The following is a 17,967-nucleotide window of genomic DNA, read 5'->3' as shown; positions in this document are numbered from 1 at the left end:
ATGTTTTAACAAAGTCCTCGGCACCACCTCCTTCCTTTGAAGAGCCATTATGTGTTTGTGTTCTTTTGAGGAGAGCATTACAGGTGCCTATCAGCAAATTGGTGGAATATTGCATGTTAGAGTGGTCCTACATTTTCTTCTACTTGATATATACAAGTCTTTGTATTAACCATTAAATATCCTTTCTCTTAGCAGCTAAGTTAGGATTTTACTGACCTTAGTTTCATCTAGCCTTTGTGCACTACCCCCATATGTTCAAATGAGTACCAGAATCAGTCATTTGCCAGAGTTTTTAATTTATATGTGAATTTAAAATGCTTGTTTTCTTTTATAATCTGAGAAAAATGTTCTGCAGTTCCTTTTGGCTTTTCTACTCAGAGTCCCCCATATGAGGAGAAAATAAAAGACAAAGGGAACAAAAACGTGAACCATTCTGAGAGTTTTTTCCTTTATTCCAGCATTCTTCATGTCAGGCTTTGCTTCCTTTTTGTGAAAATTGGTTTTATTGTTGGCAATTTTCCAGATGCAATGAATAATAGAACACCAGATGTCCACTGCTGAGAGAAATTACAGATGAGTAAACACTTTTCTGAGGTAGCATAAAAATCTATTAACAGTGCTCTGGTGTGCCTGCAGACAGTGTGAGCTCCTGGCCTGCTGTGCTTTGTGCTGCACAGAGACGAGTATCTACAGCCTCTGTGGCCCTCTACATGTCTGACTGTACCAGGGATTCCTGCCTTCCTCTAAATGTGGATTATTTTCTAGGAATGAGCACTCACTGCAGTGTTTGAATGTGATTTTAATCACTGGATTTAGTTTTAATTATTGTCACAGATGTTTGATTGAAGGTGAAAGTCCCAGAAACATTGGAAGAGGTGGGGTAAGAAAGGGTATGGAGATTTGGCCTAGTCCCCAGCCTTTCCTTCCTGCAGGCACAGCTCTGGTTGTGCCATGTCTTCAGACCTAAAGCAGGCTGTGTCCCAAAAGCCATGTCTGGTTTTTCCCAGCTGTTTCAAGCTCCTCAGAATAAGCTTTCACCACAGACCTTGCCTGTTGCACCTGACAAACTTGACCTATTTACTTGGGAAAAGCAAAAATACGCAGTGGTGGGTAATTCACATTTGATTGAGCACACTATTGGAGAGCTCCAGTGGTCCCTGCCTCGTTTGTGTGTGTCTTACCTGAGTTGTCCTTGCTGCAGCACACACCCATTGCTTGTGTGTTCCCACTGAGAAATGCTCTTTACTGTCCCTCTCCATTGCCTTTGCAGCAGTTTTTACATATGGGAAAAGAAGTCGTCCTCTTCAGTCTGCTGCGTCCAGTTGTACCCTTCTGTTGCTTTTCCTGTGTTAGAACCTCTTGGAACATTGGCTTGGCCCTCTAAAATCAGCTAGGCCAAACCTCGAGAAGCTTTTGGTCATTTTAGTGAGCTGAGAAAGCATCAGCTGATCAGGGTGGTCCTTTTAGGATGAAGAGTTTAATTACCTTGATAACTTTATCTCTCTCACTCATACTGCCCCTTTATACTTTATACTGTCCCTTTTATTATTCAGTCTTTTGCAAGTTTTTATTGATTGTTCAGGCTTTTGTTTGGAGGATGACTTTACAGTTTCCACAGTAAGAAAAATCTCTGTCAACTAAAACTTGGTCCATGGGCTTTTTTTATGATTCTTAATGTTCTTGTGCCATCTTAAAAAGACAATTGAATTTATCTTCTCAAGACTCCTAAGTTTTGGAAATACAAGTGCAGAGAAACAGAAGGCTTCAGGATCTATCTATTCATTCTCACAGCCTGAGGACAGTAGAAGTAACTTAGCAGAGCCCTTTTTGTTCTGTGTATTTTGTGTTCAGAGCAGGTGGGCATGAGGCAGGTAGGTGTCTGATGTTATCCTAATGGACAGATGGGAAGGAGCAAGTTGTTAATTTAGGCCTTAATCATCCAGATATTGGACTAACATTAGAAGTCAGTGCCTTCACTCTTAGTCTTGTGCAGTCAGCTCATAATTATTTGCCCTATGAGTGGTGGAGTGCCCGTAGCCCCCGGTGATCTCAGCAACAGTTATGAATGCTCAGTGCTGCAGAAAATCAGGTCAAGTGTCTCAGAGTGTCCACAGAAGAAAGAGCAGTTATGTCTGAAGAGTCTGTAAGAATAACAAAGGGAAGGCAAGCTTGTTTTCATATGCTCAGTCTATCAAATTAACGCTTATTTAAAAAAAAATTATAATTAAAAATTGAAATGATAACATTTCTGTTCTTGAGCAAGCCAGATCTACAACAATTGTTTTCATGAAGCATTGATAAGTATTTTTAGTATTAGCCATCCTGGGCATTAGAAGAAAGCAGTATATGAAAATATATTTAAAAGCTATCAGACAAAACACTGGAGATCAAACAATTGTCTGAGTGATGTGTGACATTTAAATTAATTATGCTACTGTAGCCATGGTAAAAGATTGTATCAGCTGTCCTGTGTGATCTTGGTGTCCGTGCCTTAGCACAGACCTGCACAGTACAGGAATTAGCTGCTACCTTCTGGAAATGGTAGCAGAAGATACAGAAAAACTGATTGGTTTTGGCAGCTCACACATTTTTAGAGACAGAGAACTAAGTATAGAAATGTGGTAGCATGGCTCGGATGTTTTTGTCACGTAAGGATTTTATTCCCAGCTCTGGAAGAAGGGATTTGTGCAGCCTTTCAGTGTGAGGTCTTGCATTTGGAATGTCGAGCAGCACAGAATAATTTCATGTGCTCTGATGTGACACTTCAGATGATTTTTCTGGCTGACTGGGCAGGACCTGTCTAGGCTAAAAGCATTTGGTGAGAGGAAGCAGCAACAGCTGTTTTGCCTGTAGAGTCAGTTCTGCATGTTGGTGCAACTGAGGAGACAACTGCAATTGAAGGCAATTTAAATGGACAGCTAATGGTTGCCACAAGGTAGTTTTTGATCCCACAGGTATGGGTAAAGTGTCTGGTGATACCGTAAAGAATGGAAGAATAGAAACTTAAGTCAATGATAATAAGCATCTGCTAAATACTCCACTTTTGTGGACAGGTCTTCTCTGTGTGGTTCTTGGCTGTACACTTTATTGGACTTCACATGATCCCTGTGTGTCCAGTGCTCCAGTGTGCCCAGGTCCCTGTGAATGGCAGCACAAGCATCTGGTGTGTCCAGCAGCTCTCCCAGGGTTTTGGGTTGACACTGACGTGCCTCTGCAGGCTGGGAGCTGCAGGTTGTACTGAAATGGCCAACCAGAACAGGAGAGGCACACTGGAGAGGGATGTGGGGTACTACTAACAATATATCCAGGATGATTTTGATGGGTGTAGGAAGTGAAGCATGGCCATGCTGTGCTAGCCTAGTTGATGCTGGTATTTCTTCCTTCTGTCATGGTTTGACTGCATTAGGAATGCTGCAGACCACATAGAGAGCTTGCTGTGCACCATGAGTAGTGAGGATCTCACAAGTGCTCAGTGGTAATTTTTCTATCACTTGGGCTTTCAGTTTTGGTTTAAGGACTTATTAGAACATGATAGAGTGTAATATATGTTGTGCACAGAACTTCAATGAAATTATTTTAAAGATGGGCTGAACGGGCATTATGATTTGTTTGGCCTTAAATGATGCTATGTGCTTGCAGAATCAGACCTGGGAGTGGTGATCTAATTTGGCTCTAGATCTAGTGGCTGTAGGGTTAACATGAGTGAATATGTCTCAAGTTCCTAACCTTTAGCAGAAATAAGTCTTATAGAATATTTAATCCAGAGCAAACAAAAACTCCTGAGTGATGCCGAACACATCACGGCATTTGGTAAATTTGTTGCAAGGTTAGTTCCTGATGATTATTTTTCTATTTCTGCAGGATTTAGAATTCATGTTTCCAATTTCTAGATACCATTTTCACATTGCAGGAGGGGTTTCTGTGGTGTGCCCAAGACATTGGATGAAGCAGGGAAGGCTAGAATTGATCTGCCTGCATCTGATCCTTTCTTCTCTCTCACCTGGTTGCTGGAAACTCTGCCTGAGTGTGGAGTGCAGGGTTGTTGTTTGTGCTGATGCTAATGCCTTTTCCTTGCAGTCAGATGCAGGGTTTGGGCAAGAATATTGAGGGGACAAATCTTGTCTCTAAACCAGGAAAAGCTAGAGTTTTCCATGTCTTTTTTCTGGTGCTGTACAGAGCATGACACACCATCATGTACTCCAGCAGGGAGCACAGAGGGAGAGAGCAGGGTCATTGGAAATGGGAAATGAAGAAGGGGGTAAAGGCATGACCAGTTAATTGTAGAAAACATTGCTTCATTTGTGTGAGCTGTTGTTTGAATGTATTTTGCACTTGGAAAGGATAAGGTGACTTGGTCAACAAGGAAAGGATTTTGTGTTGGAAGTCAGCCTAATGCCTGAAATCTTTTGTTTTGGGTGTCTTCTTGGGAATGGAAATAATAATGTAGTAACTGCTAGATTAAGGAGTTTATTTTCTTCAAGTTTTGGGTTCAGCTTTTTAAGATGTGGGTACCTAGTCTACAATAGAGTTTATTTAACTTGATTTGGTGTTGTTGTTGTCAGAGAGTTGCTTTGAAGGACTCTGTCAGGATGTTGTCAGTTTTTTAGTTTGTTTGGTTTTTGGCTAAAATGGCTGGATTACTTCAGCACTGGAGAGGCAAACAACCTAAGGACTGCAAAAAATGTGGGTAGCTTTGTGTGTACAGGAAATATTGATGGAATGCATGTATTGGATTCATTGTTGTAAAATCCTAGAGTCTTTTTAAAACGGAGCTCATGATGAGATTGTTATTGAAGAAACACTATAATAAACCAAACAATCTACTAGAAAATAGGTTTTTTATAAAGGGAGTTTTATATAATGGTTGTCATGTCTGCCCTGATTATTGTGCATGCTTGGAAAACAGGTAAAAAAGGGAAACATTTACTTGTTTCCCACTGTATGTTTGAACTAAATGGTGTCTTCTACTGCCTGCTTTATATTCCTCTGTAGGTAATTTTAACTGGACCAGCATAAATTTATGTCATCTTAAAATATAGAGGTGCAGGTTTAAAAAGCTACAAAGGCATAAAGGTCATTATAAGTGGGATTGAATGAAAACATCAGACTTTTTTTCTACACTAAAATAAGCAGTTAACTGCATGTTAAAGGACTATATTGTGTTCATTATAGTTTAAATAACTCCAAATGCTGAAATATGAAGTATTCCTCCTCCTGCTCTGTTCTTTAGGACAGGTGACAAAATAGTTGTGTGTCTCAAGCTTTCAGGATGTTTTTTATCAATGACTTTATTCTCAGGTAGAAGGAGAGAAAGAGGAAGAGTTTGATTTTTCTGGTTATGAGAACTTCATCTTTCAGAAACAGGTATTTCTTTTATTAAAACCAGAAAAACACAAGGGTTCATACTTGTGTAGTCTACACGCATCAATGAATTTTCCACAATTGTCAAACAGTTTTTGTAGTTTGTCACACAGTGACTGTATTAATACAAGAGTGTAGAGGGACAACTTTTTTGTCTTCTGATGGTCCAGTCTGAACTTTACCACAGAGGGGTGGCTTCTTCCAGCCCTGTTTTGCAGTTTCCTGTTTGGCATAAGGACAAGTAGAAAACAGCAGAGTCCCTTGCAGTTCCCTGCTCTCAGGTTTTCTGCCCCTAGCACTGTGAGTCCAGCTGCCTTGGTCCTCTCTTCTGCTTCTGGCTCATTATACCCTTCACTCCACACTTCTAAGTGAGGACTTTGCTTTTCAAATAAGCTGTTTCTGAGCAAGTATCCTTTTCCTTGTGTGTGAGAGCACTTCCCTAGAGCAGCTGAATGCTGCTGATTACATCTGAGCATGAACAGCCAGCAGTTGGGAAGGGTGATTAGGTTGAAAAGGAAAATTTAAGAAAGAAATCCCACATAGTAGTTGTGCAGGATGCCTTAAATGTCTGTGGAAGATACCTCACCTGGAGCACACATAAATTTCCTTGAACTTCTTTAGAAAGCTTTTCTGGAAAGTAAGATTGGCATGAATCCTGCTAGAATTAGATAATCTGAAGGTATAAGATGGATAGGTTTCCTTTGACATCCAGCTAGCATAAGCATGTGTGTATGTGTGTGAGTCTGCTTGTGTGAGTACAAAAAAAATAGTTTTTTCTTCAGTCTTGTTCCGGTTGTAGTGAACTTCTCCATTTCAGAGATCTGAACATTGCCTTTATTTTTTCATATAGGAAGTCAACTCAGAACTTAATCTGATCTAATGCTGTGTTTCTTTATGATAAATTCTGATCAGTGTCTGAAGTGGTTGCTTTATGTTGTGGACTGGATATGTCATTGCCCTGTTAGGGGCAATCACATCCTTTGAAACACAGTAATGAGCAGTGTCTTTAATGAAGAAATGCTTATGGAAATAGCACAAATAGCATATATGACATTTTTGTTTAAGGAGAACTCAGATTAACTTCTGCCTCATAGTGAAACTGGAGAATTTTTACACCAGCCTGGTGTATTGGCCCCTTTAAACCATTAGTGCTGGAGTGGTGGTTTTTGCTCCAAACCAACTTTTTGTTTGTGAACATGTGTTTTGCAACAAAATAGCTTGTAATTATATGGTATAAAAATGTAAATTTCATGATAAGGCACTGTAAGTAAAACTGTTGGTAATACAAAGTAGTAAGTACTGGAAGAACTAGTTGTATGCAACTGTGAATCTAGTTGGAAGTGTAATATGAAGAGGCAGAAAAGCCTGTTAATTCTCTCAGCTGGTAAATAAACACTGATGTGTGTAGTAGGATGGAAGTTCTACTTTATATGCTGTAGTGGTTTGTTTGGTGCAGTTTATGTTACCTCTTCCTGGCTGGATTTTCCTCCTGCCTTGTGCAAAACTGCTAGTGCACAGGCAAAAAATGCCCATCGAGAGGAAATTAATATTTAAATAAAAGAGTTTGAACATATCCTGTGTTTTAAAAACATGTAGTTGAGTCCTTGGTATTCCTTGCCATTGCTGAACTGCAGTGCTCCATGCAGCTCTTCCTATTACCCCAGGACCTGTAAAAGGGGAGACTGAAACAAATCTACTTTGTTTGTCCAGAACTTGCTTTTTCTAGAGGACTAGGATGGCAGTTCTGTGTTTTATTGCAGTGAGGATTATTGAATCTGTCACATTGTGCCATTATTTAATGGTAAAGTCACATCTGCTGCCATTAGTCAACTCCTTGGTTAGTCTTTTTGGTAGAGAAATGTTACTAGTGGGTGTAGTGACACCACAGATGCAGTCTACTTTATTATTTAAATTTACAACTTCAGATTCATCAAGTTAAAATACCTCCTGCTGCACTTAGACCCTTGCACAGCTTCTGAATATTTTGTGAAATTCAGTCACACAAAGCTGTGAGCCAGAGAGTCTGGTTGAATAAGTGTAGTGCCATTTAAACACACATATGTGGTAAAGAAGTACAGAAGGTAATGCAGAACATTTATTTTTAAATTTTTATTTAATTTTTATTTATTTTATTTTTAGTTACCTAAACAGAAATATAAAACTGAATGCAAGAATATGATTAAGCTATTTTGGGGTCTTCCATTTTAAAGTTACTGTGGTTTAATAGTGATGCTACTTCAAATTTGACCTTTTTTGTTGACAGCATGTTTATTCAATGTATTACTATTTTGGAGTCACATCTAAAATTTTTTTTCTCTCTCTTACAGACTGGACTTTGACATTCTTTTCATGAAAGAGGTTTCCAAGTAGTTGTCTTATAATTACTTTAAGAAGAAGTTCTATGTAGCTCTTACTTCCAAGAGTGCTGCAAAAATGATTACTTCAGATTTGCCAGTACTACAGTGAGTATGCACTTCTCTCTACATTTGAAATCTTGGCTTTTAAATAGGTTGAAGTAAACAGAGAGGTGATTGTGAGGATAAAACACAAGCTTGGAATAAGTGCATGTTAGTGTGGCTGTTCCAGGCCTCCTGTGTTTTCATGTGCTGAAAAACTGTGTAAAAAAACTGCAAAACACTTAATCTAAAAAATATTTCTTTCTATGTATGGAGACTTAACTTTGCTGTGCAAAGCAAAACAAGATCTTTGCTACTTTTATGCTTCTGAATGTTGTGAGCTTTCAGCAGCATGTATTGGTTTTGGTCACAACAGTCCATGTTGTATATTCCAGTTGTGTACTTCCTCACACCATGTTGTACATTCCAGTTGTGTATTTTCTTACAACGAGCTGAATTTATTGTGCAAAAAGCCTTTGCCTGCTGCAGTTGATGATAGCAAGTGTCACGAACATGTTTTGGTCCTGCTGGGAAATAGGAATGGTTAATGCACATGTGAACATGGCTGTGCTTGGATAAAGTGAGCTACTGGAAGAACAGAGGGCAAAGTCTATAATAGGAGGAGCTGAAGAGGAAATCCAATAGAGTTAAGAAGGAATTTTAGAGACTGGAACTTGCTCCTCTCTTCACAGGGCAGGAGAGCACACAAAGTGAGGAAGCTTATGGGGTGAGGTAATGACAGGGAAATCAAAACAGACCAAATGGGCTTGGCTTGGAGAAAATTAATTTATTGCTAATTAAAAAGGGTTTGGATGAGGGTGAGAAACAAAGGCAAAACCTACCAGATGTTCCTTTTACCCCTGCCCAAGCTCACCTTCAATCTTTCATCCCACCCCATCCCGTCATGCCCCGGTCAGGGTGCCCAGCCCACTCCAGCACGGGTTCCCCTCAAGGGACCTCTTCTCCCGCCATCCCCTCAACAGAGTTGCTGCCCCCCCCCATCCCATCCCCTCACAGGGCTGCTGCCCCCCGGTTCCATCCCCTCACAGGGCTGCTGCCCCTTGCCATCCCCTCACAGGGCTGCTGCCCCCCAGTCCCATCCCCTCACAGGGCTGTTGCCCCCCGCCATCCCCTCACAGGGCTGTTGCCCCCCGCCATCCCCTCACAGAGCTGCTGCCCCCCTCCATCCCCTCACAGGGCTGCCACCTCCCATCCCAATCCCCTCACAGGGCTGCTGCCCCCTGCCCCATCCCCTCACAGGGCTGCTGCTCCCCACCATCCCCTCACAGGGCTCTCTCTGTCACCACCCTGCTGCCAGTGCCAAGCACCTGCACCAGGTACATTTGGTAACTATCTAGTGTTAAGTTTTTTTTGCTTGAAGTGCTTTCTAATTTTTTTTTTACCTCAGGGTGTGAAGGAACTTTAGTTTATCAGGGATGAGTGGCATTCCAAGCTAAGACTTCAAGTCCTGTTATTTAAGAAACTGGATGGTTGGACAATTGAAAAGAAATTTGTCTGACCTTAATAATAGTGTGCTTTGCATTACAGTTTTTGCTTGTATTTTTAGAACCTCTTTAAAACAATTTAGTTGTGGATGAGTACAGGCTAAAGCTGGGGATGACCTTGATGGGCAGCACTGAGGGGGAGTGTCAGCCTGAGGGGGTTCCTGTTAGCTTAGGGATTAGTTGTGGAAGAACATTTTCTTGGTTCATATTTCCTGGATTTGCCACATTCAAGAAGTGAGGGAATGTTTGTGAAATATTCCAAGAACAAAAAGTTAGGAAAGTCTGTGGTGGTGGAAATTGCATTCCCACTTAAAGAATCCAGGTGGAGTTAAAAAGTGAATGGAATATCACAGAGTTTAAGGTTAAAAAGTGTATGTTAATGGATTTGGTAACTTGACACACCTGCTGAAAAACCTGAGGGATGTTAAATATTCTATAAATATTCTTTAGTCAGAGCCACTGATTTTAAGCAAATCAAAGAGCGTAAGAAAACATTAATGTTGTTTTTTTCTGGTAAAGTTGGGAATAATTTAATGCTACTCTATGAAGTGTTGGTGAAATGTCATCCTCAACAATACATGTAGTTTAATTGCTTATGAGCAAGAGGAGATCTTTCATTTTCAAAGAACTCAGCATGATTTGCATATAGAGGTTTCGGGACTCTCTTGAGGGCTCAGAACATTGGCTAGTATGCATGAAGTATCAAATAAAGTGATAAATTCTAATTCAGAAGGTCTCAGTCAGGCTTCCATCAGGAAGAGTGCTGTCTCAGGGTGGGGAAGCCTGAAACAATTTTTGGGCTAGGGGGTATTAGCTTCACACATTTACAGATTTGGGAAGACACAGTCCAGTTGCACACAGAACATCAAGGTTTCCTTTCTAGCTCTTAAATGAATTATTTGAAGGATTATTATTATCTCCCATTCCTGTGCTGGTTTTTTTCTTCTTTTTTGTAATGTTTTGTAATCTTTTTGGCTACCCTCTTTAAACAAACAATCCAAAAGCCAATTTGATATGTTAATATACGTTGCTTAGGACCATATCATATATTCCCTCCCAAATTCTTCTTTGTTGAGGGAACATGAAAGGAGAATCTTTAACCTTTCTAGATTCATAGAAGTAGCATTAGAACACAGTGAAGACAAGGATTTCACTTATTGGTGTTTCAGATGTTTGGAGAAAGCATCTGGTGTATTCGATCTGTGTGATGGACAGGTATGAATCTTCTCTCAATGGCATGACTCATGTTTGCTCCTTAGATTTTTGAAGATCAGCCATGAGAACTGATTCATCCATGATTCATGAGCCTGTGCATTTAGCCACTTTTCTTCATGAATGCTTTTTTTCACAAGGCTGAATCTGGTGATAGCAATTACTGGATTTATCTCTGCCAGAATGTTGAGCCCCTCAGCAACAGCTATAAAAGCTTATAGAAGTGTTTTGGTTCCTTTTTTTTACAAAACCTGATACATAAACACAGGTTTTTGCTGTGGTATGCTTTTAAAGGGGCATGGGATATAAATGCTATAGCTAGGACTTTGTGGAATAGTAGAAGAAAGGTAAATTCATTTTAGTTTGTGTTACAGAGATGTGAAATTTACTGTGTTAATGGAAAGGGCTGTCCAGTAATCTGGTAATTCTTCATTAACATGGATAGCTTCAAGGGTTAGTAATTATAGCTCTGGAATAATATCTGGAGTTTTTAGAAGGGATCTGGAGTTGCTGCCCCTTTTCTAGGATGCTTTAGTTACCAGAGAAACCAGAAAGCACAGCAGAGTATATATTTATATATATACCTGAGCCCTGAAAAGGGGGTGTCACTTGTCTCCTTTGCTCCGCTCTTGTAGGTCCCCCCACCTCTGTCAAATTCTCTCAGGTCTCTGTCATTTCAAAGCAGTCTTAGGAGAGGAAAGGTTTCGCTGTAGGCACTCCTGCCTCTCCTTAGATGAGGCAGCTTTCCTTAGGCCCAGGTTATCTTCCCTCACACCAGCTTCAGGAAGGATCAATTATGACTAAGCCCAAGTTTCCCCTCAGGTGTCACACACACGTGGAATGGGGATAGGATAATTCTGCTCTATTAAGATGTGGATAATTGCCACCAGATAAATGACTTCTTAGCAGTTCTGTGCCATGTGTAGGGAATGAGGGAGATGGATGCTGGCCAGCTGCTTCTCTCAGAGTGTTCCAAAGTGCCAGGACTGCAGCAGTTGGGAGATGCTGTGCTGCTGCTCTGAGTGCAGAAATAAGAGGGAAAGGGGCACGTGTGTGTACCCAGAGCAGCTGCAAGGCTGGGACAGAGGCAAGAGGCGCTGCCTCCCAGACTGAAAGGGCTCACTGCCACCCTGCAAGGACCTTTGTGTGCAGGGGTTGGATGATTCAAACAGAATTCCTTGCTGCTTGAAATGATGTTTATTTTATTATGAAACCAGCTAAAGACTGGAGGTTGTCCTGGATCGTGTCTCCCTACTCCAAATAATGTGAGGATTGAAGGGAACCTAGTTTTTGATGGTTTCCCCTTGCTCCTTACATACATTCTTGCTGGAAAAAAGTTTCCTTTCTTCCTCCCATGTTGTTAGGGTGAGAGTTGCTTTGTTAATTTTGAAACATTTATATTCAAGCTGCTTGTCTTGATCACTTTATCATCAATGGAGAGAAAGCAAAATTTAGAAGACTTCAACTGTCTGACCAGTTTTGGACACTGATCTTAGTGGGGGGTATCTTATACATTAAGGTATTTTGCATTGCATATATCTCTAATTTAGATTAGATGAATCTCACCCTCAGTACTAATTTACTGAGCTTTTCCCAAAAAGGGAAATGGCCAAAGAGGCTTCCAGCAAATCAGAGAAGTTTTACTAGAAGAATATTAAGAGAATCAGGTTTAAGGCAACAATCTATTTAAGGCAAAGATTAGAAGATGGTTAATAACTTAACTGTTCCTTCCATATGCAGTGTTGGGAAAGATTTGAAATTTCCAGAGCTAAATAGGCAGATTTATCTGGAGGTTTTGCTAGGCTGGACTGAGGCTGTAAATCGGCAGAAATTCGAGTTCTCTGTGGAGTAGATGCATGTGAAGTGGTAGCAGAGTTTCATTTATTTATATAGCTCTGGTGTTTCAAGGGCAATGTTTGAGGTGTTTGCCTAGGAGGATTGCTGAATCTGTTTTTAATAGAGAGAAATCTTTATCCTGATGATCCTAGGGGTGCAGGTTTATAAGCTAGCAAAGCTCAGTGTTTCCCCAGGAATGGGGGTATTGTTTAGATAGACACACCATGCCTGGAACTTTTCCAGTAAGGATCTGAGCAAACCAGAGAGAAAAGCCTTGGGTTTGTTTTTTTGGTTTTTTTTTTTTTTTTTTTTTAAGAGAGAGCAATAGAGAATGGTTTTAATTTCTCTGTAGAAACAGAAGGGAGCAAATATTTTTATGGGGTTCCTTACTTCTGTATTCAAAATCTATTAAAATTGCCATTGTGAGCCAGTGTGCATTTTTGTCAGTGACTTGCAGTGTGATGAGGTATTTGAGTAAAGGCTGGGTACATCCATCTACATAAGCAGGTTTTCATCTGTATTTACTGCATTGCTTTCCTCTGCTGTGGCCCTAATCTACCAAGCAATTTTGAACTCTCTTTGGGGTATCTTTTATTTGGTTTTAGACTTTTTACATTTTTGTGTGTTTTTCCAAATACATAGCTTGATGCTAAGTTTTTCAAGTTTCATGTTTTATGAAGTGCAAAAGCTACTTTTTAATTGTATCACAACAAAGCTGCATTTTCAATATTTTGTAGAGGTACTGCATTACAAGCATGTAATTTGTGAACTCAAATGCACTTGGAATAGTGGTTTTTCATCTAGGGTGCCTGATTTTCTGGGGTGTATAGAGTATCTAGAGATAATCCACTGAAGTTACTTTCAGTAAAAGACAGTCATAGATGTTCTTCTGCATTCTGGCTTTTGTGAAAGATTCTGTGGACCCCTTGGTAGTTTTGTGCTTGCAAATAGGAAAAGGTTGGAAAACAATGTCTTAATATTAGAAACTCATCATAGTTCTACAGAATTATTTGAGTGAGAGCAGACCTAGACAATACATTAATTTCAGTAAAGAGGCGTATGAGAGCATTCCCAGTTCTGATACAATAATATCTTTCTGCATTATTAAATTGCTTTCTTGGTGATACAACAAATTTGTAAAGTATTCCTGGTCTATAAAGCAAAATACAAAATAACCCTGAGACAAGGTGGAAGATCTGTGTAGAGCTTTGCTTGCTGGAGCTTCTCGGTTTCTCCAGAGCAGATCACTGATGCTGCTGTTGATGTTTGAGGCTCTGTAAAATATGGAATAGGTCTGGTTTTCACCTTCCTTTGCACAAGTAACACAGCAACTGAACTCCTTTCAGTTCAAGGAAATGATTTTGGATTTAAAGAAGTCTATGATGATAACTACCCTTGACCCATCCTTGAGTAATCTAGGACATTTTTAGTTGTAAATGAAAATTTATAGAGATCTGGTGCACTGGTGGTCTTGCACAGTGAAAATAAAGCCCAGGTATGGTTTTGCATGTGAGCTGCTCTTGGGCAAGGTCTGATGCCTCAAAAGATCAATTACAATCTGAGTTTCTTCAGGCAGCCATGTGAGTTTAGAAGGCACAGAGGTACCTGTGCCTCTGGCTTGGATGGGTGGTGAAAATTAGGGGAGTTTTTTTTTATCATTCTCTTAAATCTGAAATGGCAACGAATGACAAATTATTGTTTGAGCTTTTCAGCTAACAGGAGTTGAGCAATGTCAAAGCTTTTCCATTATACAAATGAAAATATTTGTCTAATTGCAAAAATTATCAATGTCTTCAGATCAAAGGGAGTTTTTGGGTTTGGGGCAGAATGAATCCTCTTTATGAATAGCTGCCCAAGCCCCTTGTCTTGGGGTGTCACTGAGAGCTGTGTGGGACCTTGTGTAACTGTGCTGATGATGACACAGCTGGGTTGGACTCCACATTGCTCTTGGGGCCTTGAGAACAGCTCAGAAGCAGCTACAAAGAGTAAAAGGAAGTGAATACATTGTGGGATTGATGAATTGAGCATGTGCTGGTTAATATAGCCAGTTTTGAAGTGTAACGTGTTTTCAAATAAAATTAATTTAAAGAATTCCAGTCAATAAAATGACATTGCAGCTGATGAAAAGGGAAGTTCTTTTGCCAGGGCTAACAATACTCATTTCCTTGGTTTGCAGAATAAATGGGGAAAGCCTTTTAATGCTGACTTTTGTTGTTGTTTATTTGTTTTCTGGCTCAGGACTAAGTATTTAATTGGTCAGTTACAAACTACTAGTTGATTTTAGATAATTTGAATTTATGTAATTTTTTTCCCCCTAGGGATTCTACAAATGAAACTACTGCACATTCAGATGCTGGCAGTGAGCTTGAAGAAGCAGAAGTCAAAGGAAAAAGAAAAAGGGGCCGTCCCGGCAGGCCTCCAGTATGTATAATTTATTTTGGTTTTGTTATGCATCTATTTAATTTATTGTTGTTTAGTTATGCATCTATTTATAATTGACTGTAGACTCTTTTTCATCTGATCATCTTGTGGTCACATAAATAGGCTTTTAATGAGTCCTATGTCAGACTTCATGAAGACTTGTAGTATGAAATATTTATCAAATTGATGTGCAAACAATGTTTGAAGCCTTTAAAAAAGGACATAAAAATGATGTCATAATAACTATTAATTTTTCTTTTGCTAGCTGCCTTCATGAGCAATACAGTTTTGTTATTATTGTCAGTACCACGTTCTTCCAGATGTGAGAATAGGCTCAATAAGTACAACCACTGTCTTCTTGAAAGCTGTGATGGACTTTAAGTGACAAATGGCATTTGAGCCATCCATTTATTACTGATAATCCCTTCATGTGAGTGGAAGAATTACAGCCTGATATTTCCTAGATTCCTGAGAAAATCTATTAACACCTTTCAAAGTCATGTGACTGACACACTGCATTCTATTTATAGACTGGAAGCTTCAACACATCCCCTGGCATAGTGCAGAGGTGATATGGCTGTCTTTGTCTCTGCTGGCCTATCAGCAGGAACATACAGAAACAGTTCTCTATTACCTGGGGTATTAGGGAGGCTTTCTCTTTTATTTTCATCTATTTTATAAAATAGACAATTCATTGGAAAATAAAGGGAAAGTTCTGTGTGTCATGTTTTCCTTCATCTTGGTTCTTGAAGATGATCAGTGTAGTTCCCTTGGCTGTGTCACTTGAAGTACCCAGTGTGGAGTAAGACTTGGTGGGAACTTGTGTGTTTGTTGTTAATGAGCTTGATTCACCTCTTGGGGTTGTTCTGTGAATAAACTCACGGCATGAATGTGCCATATATCTATATAGCACTGGTAGATGGGGGTGATATTTTTTTTTTTAACCCTGAGAGCTGTGATCCTAAGGTTTATCTCAAACCATGGGGTTGGTGGGAATGTAAGAATGGACAGATCCATGGGTTACTCTCAGGCATGCTGGCCAAGCTGGAGCAAATTCCTCTTTCCTGTTGGTTTTCAATTTGCATCACAGTCTCTGGCTTTACTCAAGGTGCCAACATTTTAAATCCTGGTCTTTTCTGGGCACGTTGTCTTCCTTTTTGAAAGCTTTCAAACACTTTCCTGTGTTCTTCATCAGACAAATGGATTTGCTCATGAGCATGAAGCCTCTTCAGAGCAAGCCTTAAAGAAGTGCTTAAAGAGAACAGTTTATCTGTTTACATAGCTTGTAAGCAAAGGATAAAATGAAAAGTTATCTTATGAATATTTAATTAGCAAACCTATAGGGTTTTGTAACTCTAATAAAAAAAGCAGGCTGGTGCAATCTGATTGCTAACCCAGAATGTTGTCACAATATACAATTTCAAGTTATAGCAACGCCAGGGAGAGCACATACTCACTGGAAGGGAAAGGTGAGTGTTACAAAAAGCATTTCTCATTCCTCTGCTTTGCTTTATTAGTAGCTCCTATGGGAACATTTGCTGACGCACTCTGCTGGTCCTGCTATCAGGTTTCCAGGGGAGGAATTGCTCATTTTGCTTAGAACAACTCCAGGCTCATTAGGTGTGATTGTCAAGTGATGAACATGCAGAGGGAGCAGCCATTGCTTGAGTCACCAAGTGATGGGCTGTGAGCTGACTGCTGCTGCTAAGGAGCAAGACCTTAGGTTATCAGGGGGGTTTCTGAAGCTTTATCTTAGTGCTTAAAAGGAGTCAAAAACCTCCAAATCCAGTCTTAAAACTCAGAGGAAGAAAGTAGAGGATGAAACAAATACAGTGTCCTTTATAAAACTGTAGTTTGTCAAAATTTGGAACAATTTGCTCGGTTGTACTTTCTCTTTCCCTTTTGACCTCCACCCCAAAATCTCAGCAAAGTGTATATTAGGACTGGGAGAGTTTCAGAGAGGAAAAGCAATATGGTCGTTTATGGAATGGGACTCAGCAAGTCTCATTGCAGCCTCCTGGTCAGACTGGGTCAGCTTTGGGATCAGACCACATTGCTCATGGCCTTTCCAGTTGGATTTTGAAAGCTACCAAGGCTGGAGACTGCACAGCTTCTCTTAGGTGCCTATTCCATTTTACTTCATGATAAATTTCTCCCTTGGTTCTTCTAAAAAAAAAGCCCCAAAAGCAAAAAGCCACTATAATGACTAGAAGATAGATGCAAAAACCTTGGAAAGGCGAATCTAGGCAATTGAATTTACAGCATTATTTGATGTTAAAAGCCAGGGACTTGATAATTGTATTGCTTTATCAAGCCATGTTGCCAGCCCAGCCACTTCCCTCAGGTGAATTGCCTGGTTCCTGACATTGCCTGTAGCTCTGACATTTTCCCCATAACTCTTCACTACCGTGGTTTTGTTTCCTTACAGGTACCACCTACCTGTACTGTCAGATGTGAAACAGATTAAAAGGTTTAGTTAAGTTCAGAAATGTTTTTCTTAACTTAGATTAGATTTAGCTTAGATTATTTTAATTTGTTTTAGATCTGAAGAATGGTAGCCCAAAGGCTCTTCTGATTTCTGTGCCTGGGATTTTTTCTAACTTAAATATTATGATCTAATCTCTTCCTGTAAATGCTGATTTGCTGATGTCCTTAGGCCATCACAGCTGGAGTGGCACATGTGCCATAAACATACTGACCTCTTGGAAAGGGATACTGCATGATCCTATTACAGAGCTGCATAGAATATATTCCATTAATTAGATGTATGTGTTTTAAACAGGTTTCTGCTGAGTGTCACAAAATGGACTTGACCTTTTATCAGAAAGATACACTACTACAAGGGGACTTTCCAGATTGTTTTCCAAAGAAAGACGTTTTCTACAGTCTTGAGACCTTTGTAAGAAGATGGTGCTCATTTGAAAAACTGCCTTTTGTAGCAAATACCTCTTCAGTTCATGGAGAACTGTAATGCTTTGAGGGTACCTTCACTTTCTAAACCTCTTGGAACTAGTTGATTTTTACTATTTCCTTTCATTCCAAGTCATTCCATTCTAAACCACTACACTTCAAGTAGCCCCTTCACTTCTGTCCACTGTTCTAATGAGTACTTGACTGAGTAGGCCAGACAGTCAATTTGCAAATAGATGAAGTGCATTGGTCTTGCATAATAGCTCTCAGAATCGAACCTGACTGCCCTGAGCTCCCTGGCCCTTGCTGGGAGTTGAGCAGGGGCT

General features: G+C 39.9%; 1 protein-coding gene across 3 annotated transcripts in view; it reads left to right on the top strand.

Annotated features, from left to right (window-relative positions):
* STAG1 (STAG1 cohesin complex component) overlaps positions 1 to 17,967 on the top strand; it is a 151,510-nt gene that overhangs the window by 30,603 nt on the left and 102,940 nt on the right. For all 3 annotated transcript variants that reach the window (XM_064721164.1, XM_064721165.1, XM_064721166.1), the window contains exons 2-3: positions 7,689 to 7,823; positions 14,629 to 14,731. In XM_064721164.1, the coding sequence (XP_064577234.1) occupies positions 7,795 to 7,823; positions 14,629 to 14,731 (132 nt within the window). In that variant the 5' untranslated portion in view covers positions 7,689 to 7,794. The remainder of the gene's footprint in view (positions 1 to 7,688; positions 7,824 to 14,628; positions 14,732 to 17,967) is intronic.

The sequence above is a fragment of the Zonotrichia leucophrys genome, chromosome 9, assembly GCF_028769735.1.
Source record: "Zonotrichia leucophrys gambelii isolate GWCS_2022_RI chromosome 9, RI_Zleu_2.0, whole genome shotgun sequence".
NCBI lineage: Eukaryota > Metazoa > Chordata > Aves > Passeriformes > Passerellidae > Zonotrichia > Zonotrichia leucophrys.
Note: the sequence above shows the minus strand (reverse complement) of the source record. Positions and strands in the feature narration are given on the sequence as shown.